Genomic DNA, 22135 nt, shown 5'->3' with positions numbered 1-22135 from the left:
TGAATAAATGATCTGAGGAGGAACCAGGTTTGAAATAATTATTCCATATGAAAGCTGTTGCACAGATAAACCACCTGCAATTAATGCATATGCAATGGACAACCAAGGCTTACATCTGGCCTCCTCCTTAGGGACACAGTGGGAATCATGACACCCAGGAAAGCCAATTACTTTGGGAAATAATGATCAAAATTTGAGTTGAAAAAGCTTCAGAACCACTGTTGCAGGTAAATGTGCCAACTATTCCGTGCTAGCACATCCCAAATATATGGTGCACATCCTAGTAATGATCAAAACTGGCATGTGATAAGTGGATGTAGGTAGAGGGTTCTTGGGACTCACTGCAACTCAAAAGTAATAGCATCCTCCAGCTAATTTCATTTGTCACATGATAGATTTGGGTCACTGCATCTTTCACAATGACTTCCCCTCAGGGAGAATAATGTTGCTACAAGAACCTCATGCAGAGAAACATGATGGTTCACCTAAACAAGATGTATGCAGGTTTTTTTGCTAGATACAACATTCTAAAGAAACCAGTTGGTTAAACAAAAAATGATGGCAAAACACATAAATATCAAGCATTGTAATAGCTACTTCATTTCAACAGGATTTTACTGTTCATAATTAAATGGAATTCAGCCACTTCATATTAACCAGTTTACTAGTGGTTCTAGAGCTCCTTAATATAATTGTTGACCCGAGAAACAAAACAGAATCGTCTGATGTTCATTTCCAAGAATAGCTTCTTGGGACTTCACAGAAAACTCTGTAGTATATAATTTCGATCTTTCCCACTATCTATCTTCTTTGGGCATGCTTCCTTACTTCTACATAAAGTTCTCTTCTTTTGATAGGCAAATGGGTTCTCATGTTGGGGATTAAGAATATGGGACTGTTGACATATTTCTATCTTTTTGTATAAATGGCAAAGGGACATAACTTCCATCACAACCATTTTACCAAGTCCCATTTAGGAATTTCATTGCTGGAGTGTTGTCTGAGAACACCTATTTAATTCTAGGTGCTCTGCCTTGTATTGAACCATGACAACCCTGTGCTACTTAGGCTGAATACTACAGCTTCATCACACCACTTATTTGGGGAATTTTGACTAGCAATCCTGTTTTGTGCTAATAGATTTGACTGTACTAGAAACTCATATTGAGTTTTCATACAAAAGTTAATAAGAAGGTGGGAAATTGCTATTATCTATTCTTATAGAATCAATGCCTTTCATGACATCAGCCAACCCAGTCTATGACGACCCTGCCAACCTGATGATCCCACATTGCATGACATGACAGGTCCTTATAGAAAGGTTTATGGGTGCTGGAGAGAAAGCCCCAATGCATTGTAATACAGGCAAACATTTTAGGATCATCCTTCCATTTCAACCTCTTTTTAAAGAGACACTGCACACAAACAAATACGTAAAGGTAAAATGGAAATTAGCTTCATTACAAATCAAAGAACAATAATAGCTTGAAGCTTGTCATATTAGGATGTCCTCAATTCAGGAGCCTTTACAGAATTGCTTTACCAGAGCTGCAGCTAATAGGAACCATTAAGATGTAACCAACCCATGCACAATACTGGAAATCTAGCAGCACTGCTTAGCAACTGAGGCAGAAAATTCACAGCAGCTTCTTGGTTCCATGGCTGGCTTCTAAATCAAGGGATGATGGCAGCAGATAGAAAATTACAGCTTCATGGCCACGGCCTTTTCATTTGGAAAAACAGATCACAAAGGCTTACGGTGCTGAAAGCTTCAGCGTGTGTCTACTGAAGCTTTCCTCCTTTGCCAAATGGCTGATATTTGAAATTAAAAACATAAAGTGAGGATTTGTGGAAAATAGGAAGAGGAGCTAAAAGACGGTGGATTATCCCAGTATTTTTTTTTTCATCTGTATTCAAGGAGAAACAAAAATGCACATCCAAAATGGCAGAGAGAAGCGGTCAGAAGGGATTAGAAAGCAGAATCTTCCAGCCTGTCTTCTGGTTTGCCAATTTGTATCATAGGCTGTTTAAAAAATGAGAGGCTCCTGTAGAAAGCAGATGGCAGCAGATCTCTCCTCCTTCAGCAGTGAAAACTGACCCAGTCTCTCACTCAAGGATGAAGAGCTTTACTCTATTAACCCCGATATTCCTTTCAAGTGAGGGGGGGAACTAGCATTCTTCAAACATCAAGGCTCTTGGAATTTGGAAAGCTCCCTGCCCTCATGAACTAAAATGAACTCAAGTATTCCAGTGCAACTTCGTATACAAATTTATACTGTTCCTGTGAGAAAGAGAAAGAGAGAGAGAGAGAGAGCTCACTGTGAGAAAAAAAATGTTTTCAACTTCAGCATGTACAGTATGTTTAGACTGTTACACAGTGGTGCTGATGTACATGCAGATAATCCACATTTGCACATAATATCTACCTACCCCAGTTCATTTATATTGTTATGTGTGTGTGTTCTAAACCCTAACTTCTAAATCCCTTCAAAGAGCAGCATAGAAGATTTTAAAAAATAGCTTGGCTTTAAAAGAAAACCTTGGCTTGTTTGAAAAATAACCCATAGAATCTTTTCTGTACACATTTTCCTCTTCTATGAGAATCCAGTACTAAAGGGCAACATATGTTATAAAACATGAATTTAATGAAGGCTATATTACAACAGATGTGGTCATATTGTTTTATATCTGAACTCAATTATAATTATAGTCAGCGTTTTTTTAAAAAAAGCATTCATTTGCAGCTGATATATTTCATGTGGGTTTTGAAACAAATAACAAATGCAAGAGTACATTTTTTAAAAAAAACAACCCTTTGGATTCCTTTCAGGGTGTATATAGACAACTATATTCTAGTATTTTTTTAAAAAATAACTCACATTTTTTTTAAAAAGCTGACATAGGAGTGAAAGTATACAAAATTGGCAGTAATGCAGATTTCACTCTAAACTACAGATGAATCTGAGGGGAAGCTTAACTATCTTATTTGTATACCCTCTCTTAGGGTGCATTCACACTACACTAAATAATGTGTTTTGCAACTGTATTTTTGCTATTCTTACACAGTAAAAATCCAGTTGCAAAGCGCATTATTAATAGTGCAATCCTAAGGAAAGTTACTCCAGGCTAAGCTCATTGAAATGAATGGGCTTAGACTGAGGTAACTCTCCTACGGATTGTACTGTTAGTGTGTGTGAATGCACCCACTGCAATGTTATCCTGATTCAAATCCATTTCTGCCCCAATTCTTTTCTAAGAATGGCAGGATTGTTTCCTCTCAGACACCAAATACCACATGCAAAACATGCATTGAATGATTTATGTATTTCAGAAGGTGTTGCCTTTTTCCCCCCTGAGCACCTGCCTTTAATTTTTTTTAATAGTTTTGCAAAATAGTGCTTTTTAAAGAGATGGGCAGTTTCTTTTTCTCCCATTAACTTGCCTTGCTATATTGTGAAATTGTAATATAGTGATATACAGGATTCAGTGGGAGCTCACAGGAGCACGGCTCCTGAACCTTTCTGAGAGTTCCACCTCCTCCTTCTAAGAGTTCTACTTCCTTGTCCATTGAATAGTATGTGCAGCTGCATAACAATCCCTGGAGGAGCTCCACCACCTATTTTTCTACAAAATGACCCCTGCTGATATATCAAAAACTAAGGGACCTTAAAAAGGGGGGGGGGGATGGGTAAGAAAAATTAGCAGAAACATTAAGAAAAAATAGCAAGAATAGTCTTGCTGTGCCAGACCAGTGGTGCATCTACTCCAGCATTCTGTCTTACACAGTGGCCAATCAGTTTCTCTGGGGGTCCAAAAACAGGTCACTGAGACTGATGCCTTCCACTGATGCTAGTTCCTGGCACTGGTATTAAAAGGAGGCACTTTCAAAAGTGCTGCAGACTTTTCAAACAGTAATTTCCTGTGATGCAGAGGCACACACCACCTATAAAATCTGGAAGAAAAGTGTTTTTTAAAATCGTTCAACCCTTCATTAAAAATGGGACAACAATGCTTGCCCTTTAAAGTAGCTACAAAACCCAAAAAATGTTGGCATCAGAAGCCAAATCAGTGTAAAAAGTACCCTTCACCTGTTCTACTTACCAGTGTCTCCACCATGTTGGACTTGTTGTTCCGTAAGGTTTTCACTATGTGAAAAACATCAATGATGTTTTGCTGCTGGATCATTTCACACACACTGCATATGGCACAGAAGGTGCCACTGCGGCCACCGCCATTCCTATGAACACAATGGGAAAGGCAGTTAAGAAAGGCAGCCAGTTTTATATTGGCTGAAGACCTCAAGAGATCATGAAATAATGAAAAGATCACCAAGTTAAAAAAAAAAATCTGAATATAACCAGTCATTGGAATTCTGATTGCAGAAACCAATTTTTTTTTTTTCAGGAATCTAATACATACAGGAGTATATGGGTATATGAACAAAAAAATGATCTATTGGGTAGTATGCGAAAGGCTGGATTTTCACACAAAAATGTTGGATATGCATTTGAAGATATGGAATATATACATAATGGCTAAGTTAAGTGAAATGAACAAAAGGTTAATATATCCAGAATCAGATGTGCTCTTCTCTATCTGGTATCCAATATTAGAATACCTGCAGAAATATGGTGAGATCCTTAAGATCATTACAACGCTAAAGTTATGGTAAATATAAAATGGAAGATTTGTAATATGTTTCTCTTCTTTTCTCCCACCAAAATGCTAATTTGAAATTCATTAGTCTTTGTTAGATTTTATGTATGCATGTTCAACAATACCTTCTCCTTCTGTAATTGCAGAAATTGTTCTATAAATATAACACATTGGATTGTACAAACTTATAAAAAATAAAAAATGTTTCAATAAAAATGTTGGATATAAAGGAATTTGCTTTAGGGACACAGTAAGTAATTGACAAGTAAAACTATTTGGAATGGGTTTGGTTAATGTGATTTATGTTCAGTGCTCAGACTGTGCCATGTTTTGAAGTTCAAACTATGTCACCTCAGCCATGTGATAGAACCTAAATACCTCAGCCTAATTTCCTTCCCCCAAACTGGCTTTCTAGCTGCAGTGACTTGGAAGCCTCATGGAAGACCTTTGTGTAGGGCTACCATTAATCCTTAGCTCATAAAACAATGAAATAGCAATACTGCAAGGACCAGTGACCATGAAATATGTTTTCTGAAATGCTGGTGTACTTAGTAAATCATCTGGGATGCTTTTACATAACAAGCTGCTAAGCATTCTCATGACATCATCCTAGGCATGATCCCTTTATGGTTTCCATGGTGTCCTACTCATTAGTCAGGTCTGATGTCTGGAATACTGCCATTTCAGAGGTCTTTGTCACAAAGAATAACAGATGCTCCAAAGGGGTGCCTCCTTCAAACTGGAATCTGTAGTCACTCTTGGTATTTTGCTCAGGGCAGTGTACAACAAATGCCAACATATCAATAAATAGTTTAAACATATTTTTTTTTAAAAAAAGCAATTGAAGCAATATAGTACAACAATATGCTTGTCTGAAGTTGTCCAATGGAGGAGAATGGGCAAGAAATGGGGGCAGGGAAGGGCAAGAGATGGAGGCCAGGCTTGATGGTAGGCCATTGATGTCCTCAGCTGTAAGCCTGGTGGAACATCTCTGTCTTACAAGCCCTGTGGAACTGGACCAAGTTCCACAGAGCATGGATGTCACCATGGAGAGAGTTCCACCATGTTGGGGCCACAGCTGAAAAGGGCCAGGCTCTGGTTGAGGACAGCTGGATATCATTTGGGCTAGGGATCACCAGGTGATTTTGCTCCCCAGAGCATAACACTCTTTGGGGAGCATAACAGGAGAGGCGGTTCTGAAGATGCATTGGCCCCTGACCAGGCCTAGTTATTTGTTTTGGGAATGAGATGCTTTGAAGAAGAAATAAATGGGCATCAGAAAACCCATTTGCTGGTGTCAATGAATTCAGAAGCACCCAGTTGAGGATCACTGATGTGTCTCAGGGAAAGAGGATAGTGTAGTAGTAGAGTGTAATGGAACTGTGGCATAAACCAAGATTGAAATCGAGTGGGCTCAACTCATTGTGACTTTGAGGATAGAAAATTCTTAAGTTTGCCGCTGCAAACCATTCACATAATTTTTAAGGCTGGCATCATTACTAAATTCACACATTTGGGTTGGCAGTACATCTCAATATACGTCAAACTAAGTGTTTTGTTTTCTTTCAGAACAACAAATATATGTAGGCTCACAAACATATAATTACGTTATAGTTCTTCCCAGTTCTTTTTCAAACTCATTTTTGTATGTGTAACCAATACTGAGTACAGAAAACAAAAGAATAAAGGTACCTACAAGCAATGGACCACAGTTCTCCCATCTCGTCCATCATACTGTTCCTGCCATTTCTCTAGCCGTCTGACAACCTTCAATAGAGAGCGTTTGGAAGGAGGTGTGTCTCTATATGCTGGCCAGCCAATATACTGTAAATGCTGAACAATACGGTACCCGTCTTGGGGCTAAGAAAAAAGAATTACATTATTTGTTGGGATGTGAAAAAGGTCCAATAAGAAAATTTCTATGTAATATCAAAATATCACAAGTGTAATTATTTATACCAACAACATTTATAGCATTTATATTAATTGCAGGAAGATCCCTATTAAGATACAATAATTATAATAGTCTGTAATTGTAATTGCATACCAGTTTACATGAGTTTAGTTAACAGGATTATACAGGTCAATGTGTGCTACTGACCCATAAGACATATATGTTCTGGCCCACTTATGGGGCCACATATAGGATTTTTTTCTGTCGTCATCCTGGTGTTATAATTAATTTTATTCAATGTTTTAACTTGTAATTGGTTGCTTTTCTTGATTGTAAGTTTTATATGTTGTTATCCGCCCTGACACCATTTTTGGGGAGGGCAGGTTATATATCAAAAACAATAAATAAATAACAATAAATAATAAGTGTGCTAGCTAAAGTTATGTGTTGATTAAAAATGAAAACATGATATGACCAAAGAAAATCCCAGAAACCTCATAAGAGATTGGAATTATATCCCACCCTTCACTTAGGATCTCACAGGCTACAGAAGACCTGATGAAACCCCCTTTTTTCCTGTTTGAGCTTGAGGGAAGGCAAGTGAAGTCTTTCATAAGCAGCACTGGAAAGGCAGAGGATCAGACAGGGGTCATTCTGTTAGGGGAGGTTTTATTTTTCCAGCTAAGTACATCAGTAAGTACTTTCCTGGATAACATGAACAAATATTTGCAGACACTTAATTTTTGGCAAAAGAAGTAGACTTATACAGTAGTTGTTTCTCCTGAGGCCTGAAATGACTACACTTTAACAGACAATCAATACAGAACTGGTATCTAATTTTGAAATTATTCTGAAGGTGGCTGATCATCAACGATATCTTTGCTACTGGCATTACAGGATTTTTGAAGCTATTGTTTAGGGCAGGGGTGGCTAAACTGCAGCTCGGGAACTACATGTGGCTCTTTCACACATATTGTGTGGCTCCTGGAGGTCAAGGAGGAACTTAATGCAGGCTTACTCTCAAATAAACATGGTTAGCATTGGAACCTCAGTCAGCTTCTGAGCGCTCATCCATATGTAGGTGATTATTTCTGTCATGTGTGAAACAGGGAAGGAGGGGGAAATAGGCAGGCTTGCAAGCTCTTCTTCTCCACCACAGAGGTCACCCAGAGATCTAGAGTGGGGAAAGAGAGCGCAAGAGCTGAGCGAGCCACTGGAAGAAAGGATGAAATTAAACAGGGTGGTGCAGGATTCCCCCTTAGTTTCATAGCTCTCGTAGGACCTGTATTTACTAACCATGGTGTCAAGCCAAAAAAAAAATGCATAATGATGTAAATGATGGTCAGTGATTTATATGGTACGTACATGTGTGTTTCCTTCTCCCACTGGTACAAAAAAATAATTCCCTAACTTTTCCCTATGCTGTTCTTATGGGGACGGTTATTCCCAGCTTTCATTTGTTTGTTTTTTAAGTCTCCTTCTAGCATGGTCATGTTGTTATGGGCATACATATGTATTTTATCTTTCTGTGCAAAGAAAATATTAAGAGTTTTAATAAAGCTGTGTGTAATATTTGTTCATGTCTTGTGGCTCTCTGACATTTAGTATATGTGACTCTTATGTTAAGCAAGTTTGACTGTCCCTGGTTTAGGGAGTCTTAATAAGTGTTCTGGACATGTCTCCTCTATCTGCAGCCTTAAGAGTGATACTACATAACAAGTTAGAAAGCTCTAACAATTTCATGAATGGGTCATCTCTGAAGACTAAAGGGCAGGTTCAAGTAAGCTTGATAGGAAAATAAGAATTCTTGGGGATAAGAAATTGTAAGTGGCAAGAATCTTAGAAGAAATCTTAGAAGGATCTTAGAAGAAAAGCTTACCTATCTTACTTAGATGGATAGATGAGAGACAAACAGAGAGAGAGAGATGAGTTCAAATACTACTCTAGTAAAGTTCAAAACTTTACTATACCATGAAAGCTTGCTGAGAGACCTTGGACCAGTCATGGTCTCGCAACCTAGCCGTCTCACAAGGTGGTTAGTAGTGTAAATGGAAAAGGAGGGAAGAATAATATTGTAAGCTGCTTCAGATCCCCAGTGGGGAGAAAAGTGAGCTACAAATCAATCAATATGTTTTTTCTAAAAAACATAAGCAGAGTAAACTCAATGTTTAGGCTTTTAATACTAATACACATTTTGTGCATGTGGATGTGCACTTCCCAGTCTTTTTTTATTAATGTGCATGTGTGTGCACGTGTGTGCGTGCACCTGGAAGGCATGGTGACTGACCCCTACTGGGCATCTGGAGGATATCCGGAGAGGACATGGAATAAAGCCTGTTCCACCTCCTTCCTCTGGTATTCCAAGGAGGTCTCTCATCCAAGTACTTGCCAGAATCAACCTTGTTTAGCTTCTGAGATCTGATGAGATCAGGCATGCCTGAGCTATCCAGATCAGGGCTGCACTTCCAAGTCTTGACTGTCAATTATAAGTGTAATCATCAAGCATTAGAACAGTTTTCATTTAAAAAAACCCCTGAAGTTCTGTATTTAAAAAATCCTGTGCAAGTACAGAATAGGCCGTGCCATTGTTTTAACTGTGTGTGACAGATACTCTGGCTGAGCTAAACGATCTCATCTCCACAGAGTGATTTTTTAAAAAGGCTCCATGGAGTGGTGGGCAAGTCCAACGACATTTGGAAGCCTCAGTAATAAGTGAATCTTCATACCCTTGCCATGTTGCAAATCCGGAATATCCTGTTGATGATATCTTCATCTATGTCAGCAGAAACAAACTCCACTTGGATTGGCCCATAACAACAGGATGTTTTCTCTGGCCAGTACTGCATACAGAGCTAGTTATGGAGAAAAGGAAACAAAGAATGAAAAAACAATGAAAGGAAAATATTAGGAATGAGTGGACTTCCCCCACTATTCATTACTACTCCAGACTTCCGCTCTGTGCTGTGTTCTACTCCTCATTTCAAGTTTGACTAAGAGATTTTTCTAATAGCCATTCTGTAATTGGCTCAGGCACCTCCAATGCATTTATATCCTTTCTTCCCCTCTGTATTGGCAATGCATATTAAAAAAACCCCCAAAATTTGCTGTGATCACGAGTATGTTCACATCGAGGTTCTTTTGTGCTGTGTTATATGGATATGTACACACTGACATCCATCACATTGGTAAAACACTACATAAAAATGATTAAAGCTGTACACATAATACATCGCAACTGGTTTTTAGAAATATTTTAGCATGCATCGGTAACGTAGCAGAGTAGAAAACACCCAAACAAATGGAAGGAACTGTAACCGATGGCAAACTAGACATGAACAAACTTATGTACAAAATTCGGAAATAAAGTAACAGAATTCAGCTGAGCCTATGGGAGTGCTGCTCCAGCATCTAATCACATTTTAGGAGGAGGGTGGAATGTTAGAGGGGAGCACAATAAGAGTCAATATCTGCCTTAGGGAAAATGCAATGATAGCCTGTGAGTCTGCCAGAGTAAAAGAGCAGACAGTTAGAAGAATAGTTCTGCCAGGTAGTGTGGCAGAGTGGTGAGAGAATACCTCTGTGTGAGGACAGAGTATCCGGTTGTTAGGCCTGCCTCTGGTAATAAGCAGATCTTGTACCATTTAGTCTGACTCTTGGGATAGGGCAGGATGGTGTGGGTGGAATTCTTTTTCTGTAAGAGGATCTAACCTAGAGGCCAGTCAGTAAAAGCCTGTTTGTGCCTGAAAGTATTTTTTAAAATTCAAACCACCCTCTTAAGCTATAACTAGCTTAAATTTATGTGCCTCAGCCAAATTCCCTGACTATCTGGAGACCTGTGCTGCAGATCTGCTTTTTGAAACAGACCTATAAATCAATCAATCAATCTTCTACATTGCATATGTACAAATTCTGCCTCAGTGATCTCCATATTCTGCTTGTGCACCCCAGAATGTACCACACAGCAGCAAAGCCATTCTTATACACTTGCTGCCTTAAAAACACCTGGTAACAGAGAAGATTGTTTATAGTTTAAAACAGGTATCAGGTGGTAAATGTGACTATCAACACGCACAATTTTTAAAAAGTATTTACAATCAGGTAATTCTGGGCCTGAAAAACTGCTATTTTGGATGAAATGCATTTTTATGAAACTGTTTTACCTATGTTCTCCTTTGGGTTTTGTTAGAAGCAAACAGAAAAACAGCACGTCAGAGCAAAGGTTAGGCTGAGCCCTCCTTCCAACTGTGCTGTTTTGCTATATACATGGATATGGAGGAGGTAGGGTTGCTAGCCTTTGCTGGCACTTCAGTGGAAGAATTTGGAGGGTAGGAGCAAAGTGTAGCACAATATCACATCTGGTGCAAAACCAGAAGTGATGTCATTGCATTGGGGCAACACTGTAGGATTCATCTAATGCTTAAATCATAGAACTTTTGGGTGAATCCTAGAGTGTCACGCTGATGTGCAATGTAACTTCTCTTTGTGATCATAACCCGTCTCAATTTTTCCTCTATCGTCCTATCAAGGCGAAGTGGGAAATGGGGGGGGGGGGCAGGTCAGGAAGTGCATCAGGAGACATCCCCCCCCCAAGAGGGGAAGTTTGTGTGTGCATGCATGGATGTTTGAGAGAGAGAGCACTCAAATACACATTCCCCATCAAGTAGCATTAAATGGTACAGGCCAGGAAAAGTTTCATGATCACTTGATTCTGATAATGATTAAATGTACAAGTTGGCCTTGAGTTTCCTATTTGACAAAGACCAAGTCAGTAAGTAGCAACAAGTTAGGGAAAAGCCAACAAAGTTCTGTTTACACCTTGAAAATGCATTATCATTTTTTGGGAAGGACAACTTACAGCAATCTGTTTGAAAGTCTTTAACCAATTTCCTTTTTTGGTCAACAGTATTTAGTCTATACCTGAAAGTAAGTGAACCAGTATTTACTTAAGATCTGAAAATATTCATATATCTGTGCCCTCAAAAATCCACCTACTTGTGCAGCATCCATTTCATTCAGCATCACAATGGAGGAACAGTTATAATCAAACACCAGCCTCCAGAAATCTGGTACAGTGTTGGGTAAAGGATGCTGGGTAACTATAAAGGCAGCAGGTTGCTTGTGGCTCTAACAAAGGTATGGAAGAAGAGAGAGAGGGAGCGAGAGAGAGAGAAGGAAAGGATTAATGTTAAGAAAAAAGAAATCAATCACCATTTATCCAGAAGAATATTAAACCCGGGAGGCTTGAGCAGGCAAAAGGATCCATTTAACTAGATTATACAAATTGCACCTCATCCTCTTTGTTATCATTGCAAGCTGAAAGAAGGCTTTTATAATGGATTCCAATGAAGACATTTCATTAAAGAAAAGTGCCATGAGAACAAGGATTATCTATCATGAATTATTCATGTTATACGACTCTGCAAAATAATAATAATAATAATAATTAGAAGAAGTGACTGGGGATGACAGCTGTCAGTAGGCCTTTTCCATGTTGCTGCTGGGGTCGAAAGACAGCAAAAACATCAGAAACCAGGATCCAAGAAGAACTTGTGCTTATGCAAATAGCTTGCAATAGCTTCCTCTCAAAGGATTTTTAAATTGAGGTGGGGTTTGGCCTCCTCTTCTACACCACCAATGTTAATTTTTAAGGGCCAAGTCACATGTCACAAAGTCCTTGTGGCTGCTGCAACAACATGGTATCATTTATGTGATGGGAGTTTAGTGCCTTCCAGACTCCCACAGGCCAGTTCTGATTATGATTATAGCACATGTAGAGAAAGCACTTATAGATTCCCCCCCAACATAAACTATCTATGTAACTTGAATCTGCCCTGTGTATCTATTTGTTCTGTTGCAGAAATGTATCTATTTATTTACTTCATTTATATCCTACCTTTCTCTCCAATGGGGACCCAAAGTTGCTTACATTATTCTCCTCTCCTCCAATTTATGCTCACAACTACTCTGTGAGGTAGGTTAGGCTGACAGTGTGTCACTGGCCCAAGATTACCCATCAACTTTCCATAGCAAAGTGAGGATTTGAACTTGAATCTCTCAGATCCCTAGTCCAACACACTAAAAATAGCTGTCACCAATGCAAACAGTGTCTTCCTGGGCAGTTTCAGGATCTGAAAATGGTGCAGGGAAAAACCCAGAAGCCCCTTCTCCACATATGCCATTGGAATCAGACTGAAGCATGCTGGGATGCACAAAACTTCCATTTCATGTCTCATATAAAGTTCTTATGATAGACATGAAGACTTTGTGATGTGTGAATTGGCCCTGGTCACTCAGTTTCCAAGCCTAAACTTATTTTTTTAGGTTTAAGGAACTGCTTCTATTGTTCTTTGTAATTTGGCCAGTATTTCAACATATTCTATTTTTCTACATATTATGTTGTTGGGCAAATTTAGGTCTACTTCAAGGTTAGCCAATCCCAGCTTTCTGACAAGAACAATATACATTTTTACATACACAGATTTATAGCACTCACATTTGCCATGTTTAAATGTAAAAACACAATGTGTTAATCTTTCTGTGTTCTGCTTCAGTAGTAATTTCCCAGCCTCAGAAGCCAGTTGACTACCTTATCTCAGCAAATATCCAGCAAGATATTTAACAAAAGACTCAATACCAGATGCAAAGGTCAAGAGAAGTTAATTATTCTTCTTGGTGTGATTCTGCTGTGTTTGGATATTATGTCAAGTGAAAGCAGACAATTCATGTACATTATCAGATTAACCCTGTGCATTTGGTTTCATATTTGTCTGGTGGGTATCCTCCATGAAATAACAATGTAAGACAATAAAAAAGTACAAAGGAATCAACATTTGGTGCCAAGATCACTGATTTCTGCAACAATACAAGCAGAATTCTGTATACAAATTATGTGAATACAAGCTAAAGGAAATCTGCAAATTTGATATATTTTATGTCATTTCTGCTAGCTCTAGTAACAGGGAAAAATAATAACAGCTGCTGAAGATCTACCACAGCAATATCTATCTACATATTGTATCCCACCCTTTCTCAGGGTAGCATGTATGGTTCTCCCATCCCCCCTTATGTTATTCTCACAACACTGTATGATAGGTTGGCTAAGAGAGACTGCCTGCTCACTAATAGATACCAACAGTGAAGCACACTATTAGAAATTATGTTCATCAATATTTCCCATGTACTTTCAGGGTGATCTGCACACCTCCAGGAACTGCAAATGACAGTGGAGGTGAGTGCTCTAGCAGTGCTTATTGGGGAGCTAAATTCTGACCTCAGTGCTGCAACTGAGTGCTTTCTCTGTTTATTGCACTATTAATAGCCACAATGCATAGATGGAACACTAAGCTTGGAGAAGTGATGCTCAGTATTCTTGGTGCTGGGGCGGTAACAATGGGAGTGCTTCTGGAGTTCTGGCCCTGCTGGTGGACCTCCTGGGTTTTGGCCCCTGTGTGACACAGGGTGTTGGACTGGATGGGCCATTGGCCCAATACAACATGGCTTCTCTTATGTTCTTAATTATAGGATAGTCAAAAGACTGCACTTCCTTTGCAGGCCCGTAGCCAGAAATTTTTTTTTTTTGGGGGGGGGGGAGCAGCGGATACATTTTTAGGTGGAGGGGCCATAAAACACTGCAGCAGCAGCTGCCACCCCTTCCCTTCCTGTGGCTCCATGCCCCCCCCCCCCACGGTGCCTCCTCCTCCCTCCCTTCTTCACACTTTTAAGGCCCATGGAAGGCATGGCAGCTCAGTTGAGAGTCTCTGGGTAAAAATAAAAGAAGTAAGAAATAACAGTGATATTATTGTGGGGGTCTGCTATAGACCACCAAGTCAGGCAGAGGACTTGGATGAGATACTTCTACAGCAGATTGCAAACTTATCCAAGAGAAGGGATACTGTGATCATGGGAGATTTCAATTACCCAGACATCTGTTGGAAGTCCAACTCTGCTAAAAACGAAAAGTCAGATAGATTCCTGACTTGTCATGCTGACAACTTCCTTTTCCAGAAAGTGAAGACGGAAACAAGGGGATCTGCTATCTTGGATTTGATTCTCACCAACAAGGAAGAATTGATTGAAGAAGTGGAAATAGTCAGCACTCTGGGCAGTAGTGACCATGTGATTTCGGAATTTACAGTCTTAGGGAAGGGAAAGGCTATATGTAGTCAGACTTATAGGTTGGACTTCAGAAAGACAAACTTTGATAAACTTAAAACTATGCTGGGTAAAATATCATGGTCAGAAATACTTAGGAGGAAGGGGGTTCAGGAGAGGTGGGAGTTTCATGAAAGTGAAATACTGAAAGTGCAATCGCAGACGAGTCCTGTGAGAAGAAAAAATGGAAAAAGCCTAAAGAAGCCGAAGTGGCTCCATAAACAGCTCTCTAAAGACTTGAGCAATAAAAAAGACTCCTTTAGGAATTGGAAGGAGGGTCTTATAACCAAGGATGAATATAAACAAATCACTAGCGCTTGTAGAGAAAAAGTTAGGACAGCTAAAGCTCAGTATGAGCTTAGGCTGGCCAAAGATGCTAAAAACAACAAAAAAGGGTAATGAAGAGAGGGCAGAACTGCTCAATTCCTACTTTTCCTCAGTCTTCTCTTCTTAGGGAAACGGTGCTCAACATGGCAAAAACAGAACATATAAGGAGGGTATGAAGTTCCAAACTAGGATCAGCATAGGGCTATTACATAAACACCTAGTTTCTTTAAATGAAACTAAGTCCTCAGGGTCAGATGAATTGCATCCAAGGGTTCTAAAAGAGCTTGCAGATGTAATTTCTGAGCCTCTGGCTATTATTTTTGAGAATTCTTGGAGAACAGGTGCCGGAAGATTGGAGGCGGGTGAATGTTGTCCCCATCTTCAAGAAGGGGAAAAAAGACGATCTGGATAACTACTGATCCGTCAGCTTGATGTCTATACCTGGAAAAGTGTTAGAACAAATCATCAAACAGTCGGTCCTGGAACATTTTGAAAGAATGGATGTGATTACTAAGAGCCAGCATGGTTTTCTCAAGAACAAGTCATGTCAGACTAACCTGATCTCTTTTTTTGAGAAAGTGACTACCTTGTTGGATTGGGGGAATGCTGTAGACATTGTTTATCTTGATTTCAGTAAGGCTTTTGATAAGGTTCCACATACTATTCTTGTTGACAAAATGTGGTTTGGATCCTGTTACCGTTAGGTCGATCTGTAGAGAGTGCTTGTGAATGGTTCCTCATCCTCTTGGAGAGGAGTGACAAGTGGAGTGCCTCAGGGATCTGTCCTGAGACCTGTTTTGTTCAACATCTTTATCAATGATTTGGATGAAGGAATAGAGGGAATGCTTATTAAATTTGCAGATGATACTAAATTGGGAGGGGTTGCAAACACAGAAGACAGAAACAGGATACAGGATGACCTTGACAGGCTGGAAAATTGGGCTAAAACCAATAACATGAATTTTAACAGGGATAAATGTAAAGTTCTGCATTTAGGTAGGAAAAATCCAATGCATGGTTATTGAATGGGGGAGACTTGTCTTAGTAGTAGTATGTGCGAAAAGGATCTAGGGGTCTTAGTGAATCATACGCTGAACATGAGTCAACAGTGTGATGCGGTGGCTAAAAAGGCAAATGCAATTTTGGGCTGTATCAACAGAAGTATAGTGTCCAGATCATGTGATGTGATGGTATCACTTTACTCTGCTCTGGTAAGACCTCACCTGGAGTACTGTGTTTAGTTTTGCGCACCACATTTTAAGAAGGATATAGACAAGCTGGAATGGGTCCAGAGGAAGGCGACGAAGATGGTGAGGGGTCTGGTCCTATGAGGAAATGTTGAAGGAGCTGGGGATGTTTAGCCTGGAGAGGAGGTGGCTGAGAGGTGATATGATCACCATCTTCAAGTACTTGAAGGGCAGTGATATAGAGGATTGTGTGGAATTGCTTTCTGTAGCCCCGGAAGGTAGGACCAGAACCAATGGGTTGAAATTAAATCAAAAGAGTTTTCGACTCAACATTAGGAAGAACTTCCTGACCGTTAGAGCGATTCCTCAGTGGAACAGGCTTTCTTGGGAGGTGGTGGGCTCTCCTTCCTTGGAGGTTTTTAGACAGAGGCTAGATGGCCATCTGACAGCAATGACGATCCTGTGAATTTAAGGGGAGGTGTTTGTGAGTTTCTTGCACTGTGCAGGGGGTTGGACTAGATGACCCCAGAGGTCTCTTCCAACTCTATGATTCTATGAAGGGGTGGAGAAGCTCTTTAAAAGGTGACCCTCCACACACACCAATCAGCTGATCGGTGGGAAAACTGGCACAGAAAGCTGGTTGCTCGGCTCCTATGCACTTCTGGCACGCTCACGATCAGCGCTGGGGGCAAGGAGGCAAGGGCAGCACTGCTTTTCCCATGAGTCACTCACTGCTGCTGCCCCCAGTGCTTATTGTGAACACACCAGAGGGGCATAGGATCCAAGTGGCCAGCCTTCTGCACTGGTTTTCCTGTAGATCAGCTGATCAGCATGGAAGTCACCTGTTTAAAGAGCTCGGAGCAGTACTTCACTGCCCCTTCCCTGGGCCTTAAAAGTGTGAAAAAGGGAGGGAGGAGGAGGCGCCATGGGGGTGGGGGGCGTGGAGCCACAGAAGAGGAGGGGATGGAGGATGGCAGTTGCTGCAGCAGTTTTACCCATCTATCAGCTGATCGCCAGGCAGGGGTTGGCAGCATCTGCCTGGGGTTTCAGTCCAATTAAGGGGCTACAGAGCTTTAAGGGGGGGGGGGTTGAATGGAGTGGCTGTGCCCCCCTGTAGCTACAGGCTTGTTCTTTTGCAGTTTCCTGCAGTTTGAATTTATGAGGCCTTTGGCATTATTCTGACTGGGGTTGCCTATCTTTAAATATGTCAAATGATCACTTGCATGATCTATTGATCATTTTATCAATCATATTTTATCCTAATTTAGTGCTGAGGTCCTGGGTAGAAGGAAATAAAGCCCTTTCAGTGTTGTAAACAGGTAGTCTATCTTAATTCCTGTGAAGAAAGAATATCCCAGATAGCCGTGTGCACTTCAAAAAAAATGTCAAGTTAATTTTGGATGAAGATTTGGGAGTTGGCATGACTTTCTTTATCTCAGTTTCCTGAGCTTCATTACCATTTCATTCGTTCCTTCGTTCATTTGTTCATTCATTCATTCAATTTATATCTAGGGGTGTGCATTCGGTTCGGCCGAACTGAATAGACCCCCGAATCACCCCTGATTCGGAAGTATATGGCACCATATACTTCCGAATCCATTTTTAGCCCATTAAACGGGAGCCGTATACGGCTCCCCATATACTTCCGAATATATATATTCAGAAGTATTCAGAAGTCAATGGAAAAGGTGGGAAAGGAGCTTCTGCAGCCTCAGGGGAGCTGCTTGCCTCCTTTCCCGCCTTTGGAAGACTTTTCCCACCTCTCCAATAGCCTCCCTGGGATCAGGGAGGGAGGGGGAGAGGAGCCCCAGCAGCCAATCCAAAGCATGCATTTGCGAAATGCATTGCAAATACATGCTTTGCAGGGCTGTTGTGTAGCTGATGGCTGGGCTGTTGTGTAGCTAATCCCCCAGCCATCAGCAACATTGTTGTTCTTTTATTTACTTGGGTATCCAAATAAACACTGTTCTCTGGCCAATCACAGAGCAGTGGTATTTTTTGAAACTGCTCTGTGTAGGGCCAGAGAACCTTTTTAAGGAGTCTGCCTGGCTGGATTCCATTCCATTGCTGCTGTGTTGGTGTGTGAGAGAGATTGTTCTGTGCTGGCCCTTGGCCTGAGCTGCTGCTGCTCTCTCTCAGCCTTGCCTGACTTGCCTGGAGTAGAGAAGATGTCTAAGGTAAGACAGCCTTGGGGTTCTTGTTTTTATTTTAGTTAGTAAAAGGACTTTTTAAAACTCAGTCCCTTTACTTATCCAGATTTGGGTGGGTGAGTACTGGGTATCTTATTTGGGGTTAGGGGGGTTTACTGGGGGTGGGGGCCGGGGGTGGGGGGGTGGGTTGCCAATTTGCCCATATCTCACTTTAGTGAGAGGATGTTTAAAAGTGCAGTGTTCTTTTACTTTTCTTGATTTGGGTGGCTTGGATTTCTTGGTTAGGGTGAAAGTTTTTTTGGGGGGGGGCAAGGGGTTGGTAAAGTTCCTGTATTGTTAAAAGTTAAGTTTTTTACTGTTTTAAAAGGATTCTGTGTTTAATTTGTTGCTGTTGTGTTGTGCTGCTGTTGTTCCTTTTCTCTTCTGATTCTTGGTGGGGGAGGGGGGCTGTTTGGCCTAATTTTCATTGTTTAAAAGGTCACTTTTTTAGCAGTTGAGTTTGTTGGCATTTTTTCCTGTTGTCCCTTTTCCTCTAGGCGGTTTCCAATATACCCTATTTTGCCACTGATTTCAATGGCCATAGGGTATAATGGGGTTGTATATTCAGAAATAGCGGCGCATCTACCGTATATGCAGCTATTCCGAGTACCGGTATTCAGAAATACACGGTATTCTGAATTGTTTGGCCCCGTGTATTTCTGAATCCGTGTAAATTTGATTTTTTTTTTTTTGCACACCCCTATTTATATCCCACCCTTCCCAGGCAGGCTCAGGGTGGGTGACATCAAATTACACAAACATTAAAAACCAGTTAGTACATAATCATTAAAACAAATGAAACTATTAGAAAATTAAAAGATGGTGAGATAAATATAACAGTTCAGAATCCCCCCATACGCTGAACAGGTGATAACAGGATTTTTAAAATTATTATTCAAGGAGAAATAGAGGGATGTTGTCTAAAACAAACCAACCAACCAGAATTAAATATTTTATCCTGAGGATTCTAGATAAGCATATTTACTGACTGAGTAGGTACACGTTTTGCTGATTCTAGCCTTTGGAGAAACAAAAACAGCATATACTGGGATGGGGAGAATGACAACGACCTTGGGCAAAGCTGCCAATGCAGCAGTTGAAACAGGGGAGGCTACTTGAGGGCATAATATCCCCAATACTGCACTTTCAGCCTTCTCAATCTAAGTTGCTTTGGAGACCAGTAGGAATTTTTGGGGTTCCTTCTGAAATTGACTAAGGGAGGCACATTTTTCACCTGTTTCACATGGGTAAATGAATAAGCCAAATTCTAAGAGGTTGATAAATCTTGAAATGGGTTGGGCAGGATTTGTGGCTTTGGTGTTTATTATTAAATCAGACTGATGGATATCCTTAGGTCTCTAAGAAAGGAGGGAAGCTCCCAAGTCAGCAACTGAGGGATGAACTGTTCCAAGGAAATGTGGGGGAGGATCTCTTTGTACTCAGTATCATCACTTCAATCATCACATTATAACATACAGTCTACAGAATTGACAGCGGCATCTCTCTTTTCAACTTGAGTGCAACCAAAGAGAAAGATGACTTGTCCCAAGGCAGTGTTGAGTTTTGAACCAGAGTGAGATTGTCCAAATGCTGAAAAATTAAATTGGGGAAGCCTTTTTACTGGCCCCCACTAAATGGAGGGTGGGGCGTTTAATGCCATGCATCTTAGAGTTTAATAATCAATTCCTTTTTAAATCCATGCATTGTTTCTGGTGTCTTCATTTCATAGTGCAAGAGCTGGATGGCTGAATGTTTTAAGGGCTTGAGAATCCTTTAAAATTTGTGTTACAGGAATTCATTAAGTACAACTTGTTGCCTGCCACACCACAAACTGTATGTCACTATATTTTTGGCTCCACAAATATTAAACCCACAGAAGTGTTCCTGATCATCATTACTTCTAATTACTCCAGCCACTGGTTTTTGAGTTGGGATGGTGGGTTCTTCTATTGACAGTGCGATCACACCATCATGCAGATTAACATCAGCATGATGGGTTTTGTCTGCGTTATAAAACTATAAGGAAATTCTAGCATGAAAGGAGATTACAAATACATTATTCCATTTTCTCTGTGGCTTATAGAGTTTAAGTGAGTAAATGATCCTTTCAGAACATCTGGGGACTCCATGTGGATTAGGATAAGAGCTCAATCTGAAAAGCCCACATTTAAAACACATCTGATTCCTTAAACAATTAGGTAGCACAACAGACACAAGTGTGATTTTCTGTTCCTAATTCAAAAAAAATCCAGCTAACACATCTACTCAAGGCAAGACCAGTGCAGACACTGTCATAGTTTACAAATGACTTAAAATCACTCATGTTTAAAGATTATTTCAGTTAACACTGGTGCAGCTATAATGCTGATGCTGAACCATATTTAAGAATGTGAAGATTTATTCACAAAAAGGAAAGAGCCCCTGTCCAGCTTTTTCCTTTTTGTGAGTACATTTCCACATTCTTAGATGTGGTTCAGCATTTTAGATGCACCAGTGTTAATTGGAACTAATCTTCAACCTGGATGCTTCTAGAGTTGGCCTCTATTGGGGATGGTGGTGAGGGTGTAATGTTGTTGGTCCTTTGGGTTTGGTTAAAAGATTGCCATAAGCAAAATTGTATCTGCACTAATATTAACTATGGTTAACCCTGATCTGTGTACATTTTTTTGCCCAGCTTTTGAAACAGTTGTAGTTTGCAGATATTGACATAAGAACATAAGAGAAGCCATGTTGGATCAGGCCAACGGCCCATCCAATCCAACACTCTGATCCAACATCCAATGGCCCTTCCAGTCCAACACTCTGATCCAACATGGCTTCTCTTATGTTCTTATGTCAATATTTGCAAGCTACAACAGTTTTAAAAGCTGGGCAAGAAGTGTACACATGTCAGGGTTAACCATAGTTAATACAATTTTGAACCATGGCTAAGGGCAGTATGGGGATGGTAGGAAGAATTCAAAAAAGAGAGGGCTGGAGAGGAAGGAAGCATGCAATCCATGCTAGTGGCAATCTTTTAACCAAACCCAAAGGACCAACATTACACCCTCACCACCATCCCCAATAGAGGCCAATTCTGTATGGACCACATCCCCAATTCTCTTTATGATTTTTTTTTTGTTTAATCCATTGGTGTTAGCTGTTTTGAGCTGATTGAAGAGTGGGGTAAAAATGTTTGAAAATAAACACAGAGAGAGTAAAGGTGAAGGTAGTCCCCTGTGCAAGCACCAGTCGTTTTCGACTCTGGGGTGACGTTGCTTTCACAACGTTTTCATGGCAGACTTTTTATGGGGTGGTTTGCCATTGCCTTCCCCAGTCATCTACACTTCTCCCCGAGCAAATTCTCCCCCAGCAAATTCATTTTACCAACCTCGGAAGGATGGAAGGCTGAGTCAACCTCAACAGAGAGAGTCAACAGAGAGAGAAGCCAAACTCAATTCAAATGTCCGTAAGATTAAAAAGAGCCTTCATGAAATTTATTTGGAGTTAGTAATTCAGGACTAGTTTCAAATGATATTGTCCAATAATATTTAATACCCCTCATTCTAGAAATGAAAATATGCAAAATAAGGAAATCCATGTCTGTCTGTCTCTATCTCTCTGTCTCTCTCCCTATATATATACTGGGGGTAATTGCCCCCACTAAAAAACAAAACTTGAGCATGCCATCTGCACATGCAGAGATGGAACCAACCCCAGGCATTTTGTCCATTATCTTCAAGCATGCTGAG

The 22135-nt window shown here is 40.3% G+C and overlaps 1 protein-coding gene across 1 annotated transcript in view; it reads right to left on the bottom strand.

Moving 5' to 3' along the window:
- Positions 1 to 575: 575 nt before the first annotated feature.
- PTPRT (protein tyrosine phosphatase receptor type T) overlaps positions 576 to 22135 on the bottom strand; it is a 1094059-nt gene continuing 1072499 nt past the window's right edge. The window contains exons 31-35 of the mRNA XM_060230934.1: positions 11543 to 11674; positions 9277 to 9402; positions 6353 to 6516; positions 4102 to 4237; positions 576 to 2281 (exon numbers count right to left, since the gene is read on the bottom strand). Of these exons, the coding sequence (XP_060086917.1) occupies positions 2228 to 2281; positions 4102 to 4237; positions 6353 to 6516; positions 9277 to 9402; positions 11543 to 11674 (612 nt within the window). The 3' untranslated portion in view covers positions 576 to 2227. The remainder of the gene's footprint in view (positions 2282 to 4101; positions 4238 to 6352; positions 6517 to 9276; positions 9403 to 11542; positions 11675 to 22135) is intronic.

This window comes from Heteronotia binoei, chromosome 2 (genome assembly GCF_032191835.1).
Source record: "Heteronotia binoei isolate CCM8104 ecotype False Entrance Well chromosome 2, APGP_CSIRO_Hbin_v1, whole genome shotgun sequence".
NCBI lineage: Eukaryota > Metazoa > Chordata > Lepidosauria > Squamata > Gekkonidae > Heteronotia > Heteronotia binoei.
This window is presented reverse-complemented; position numbering and strand designations above follow the sequence as displayed.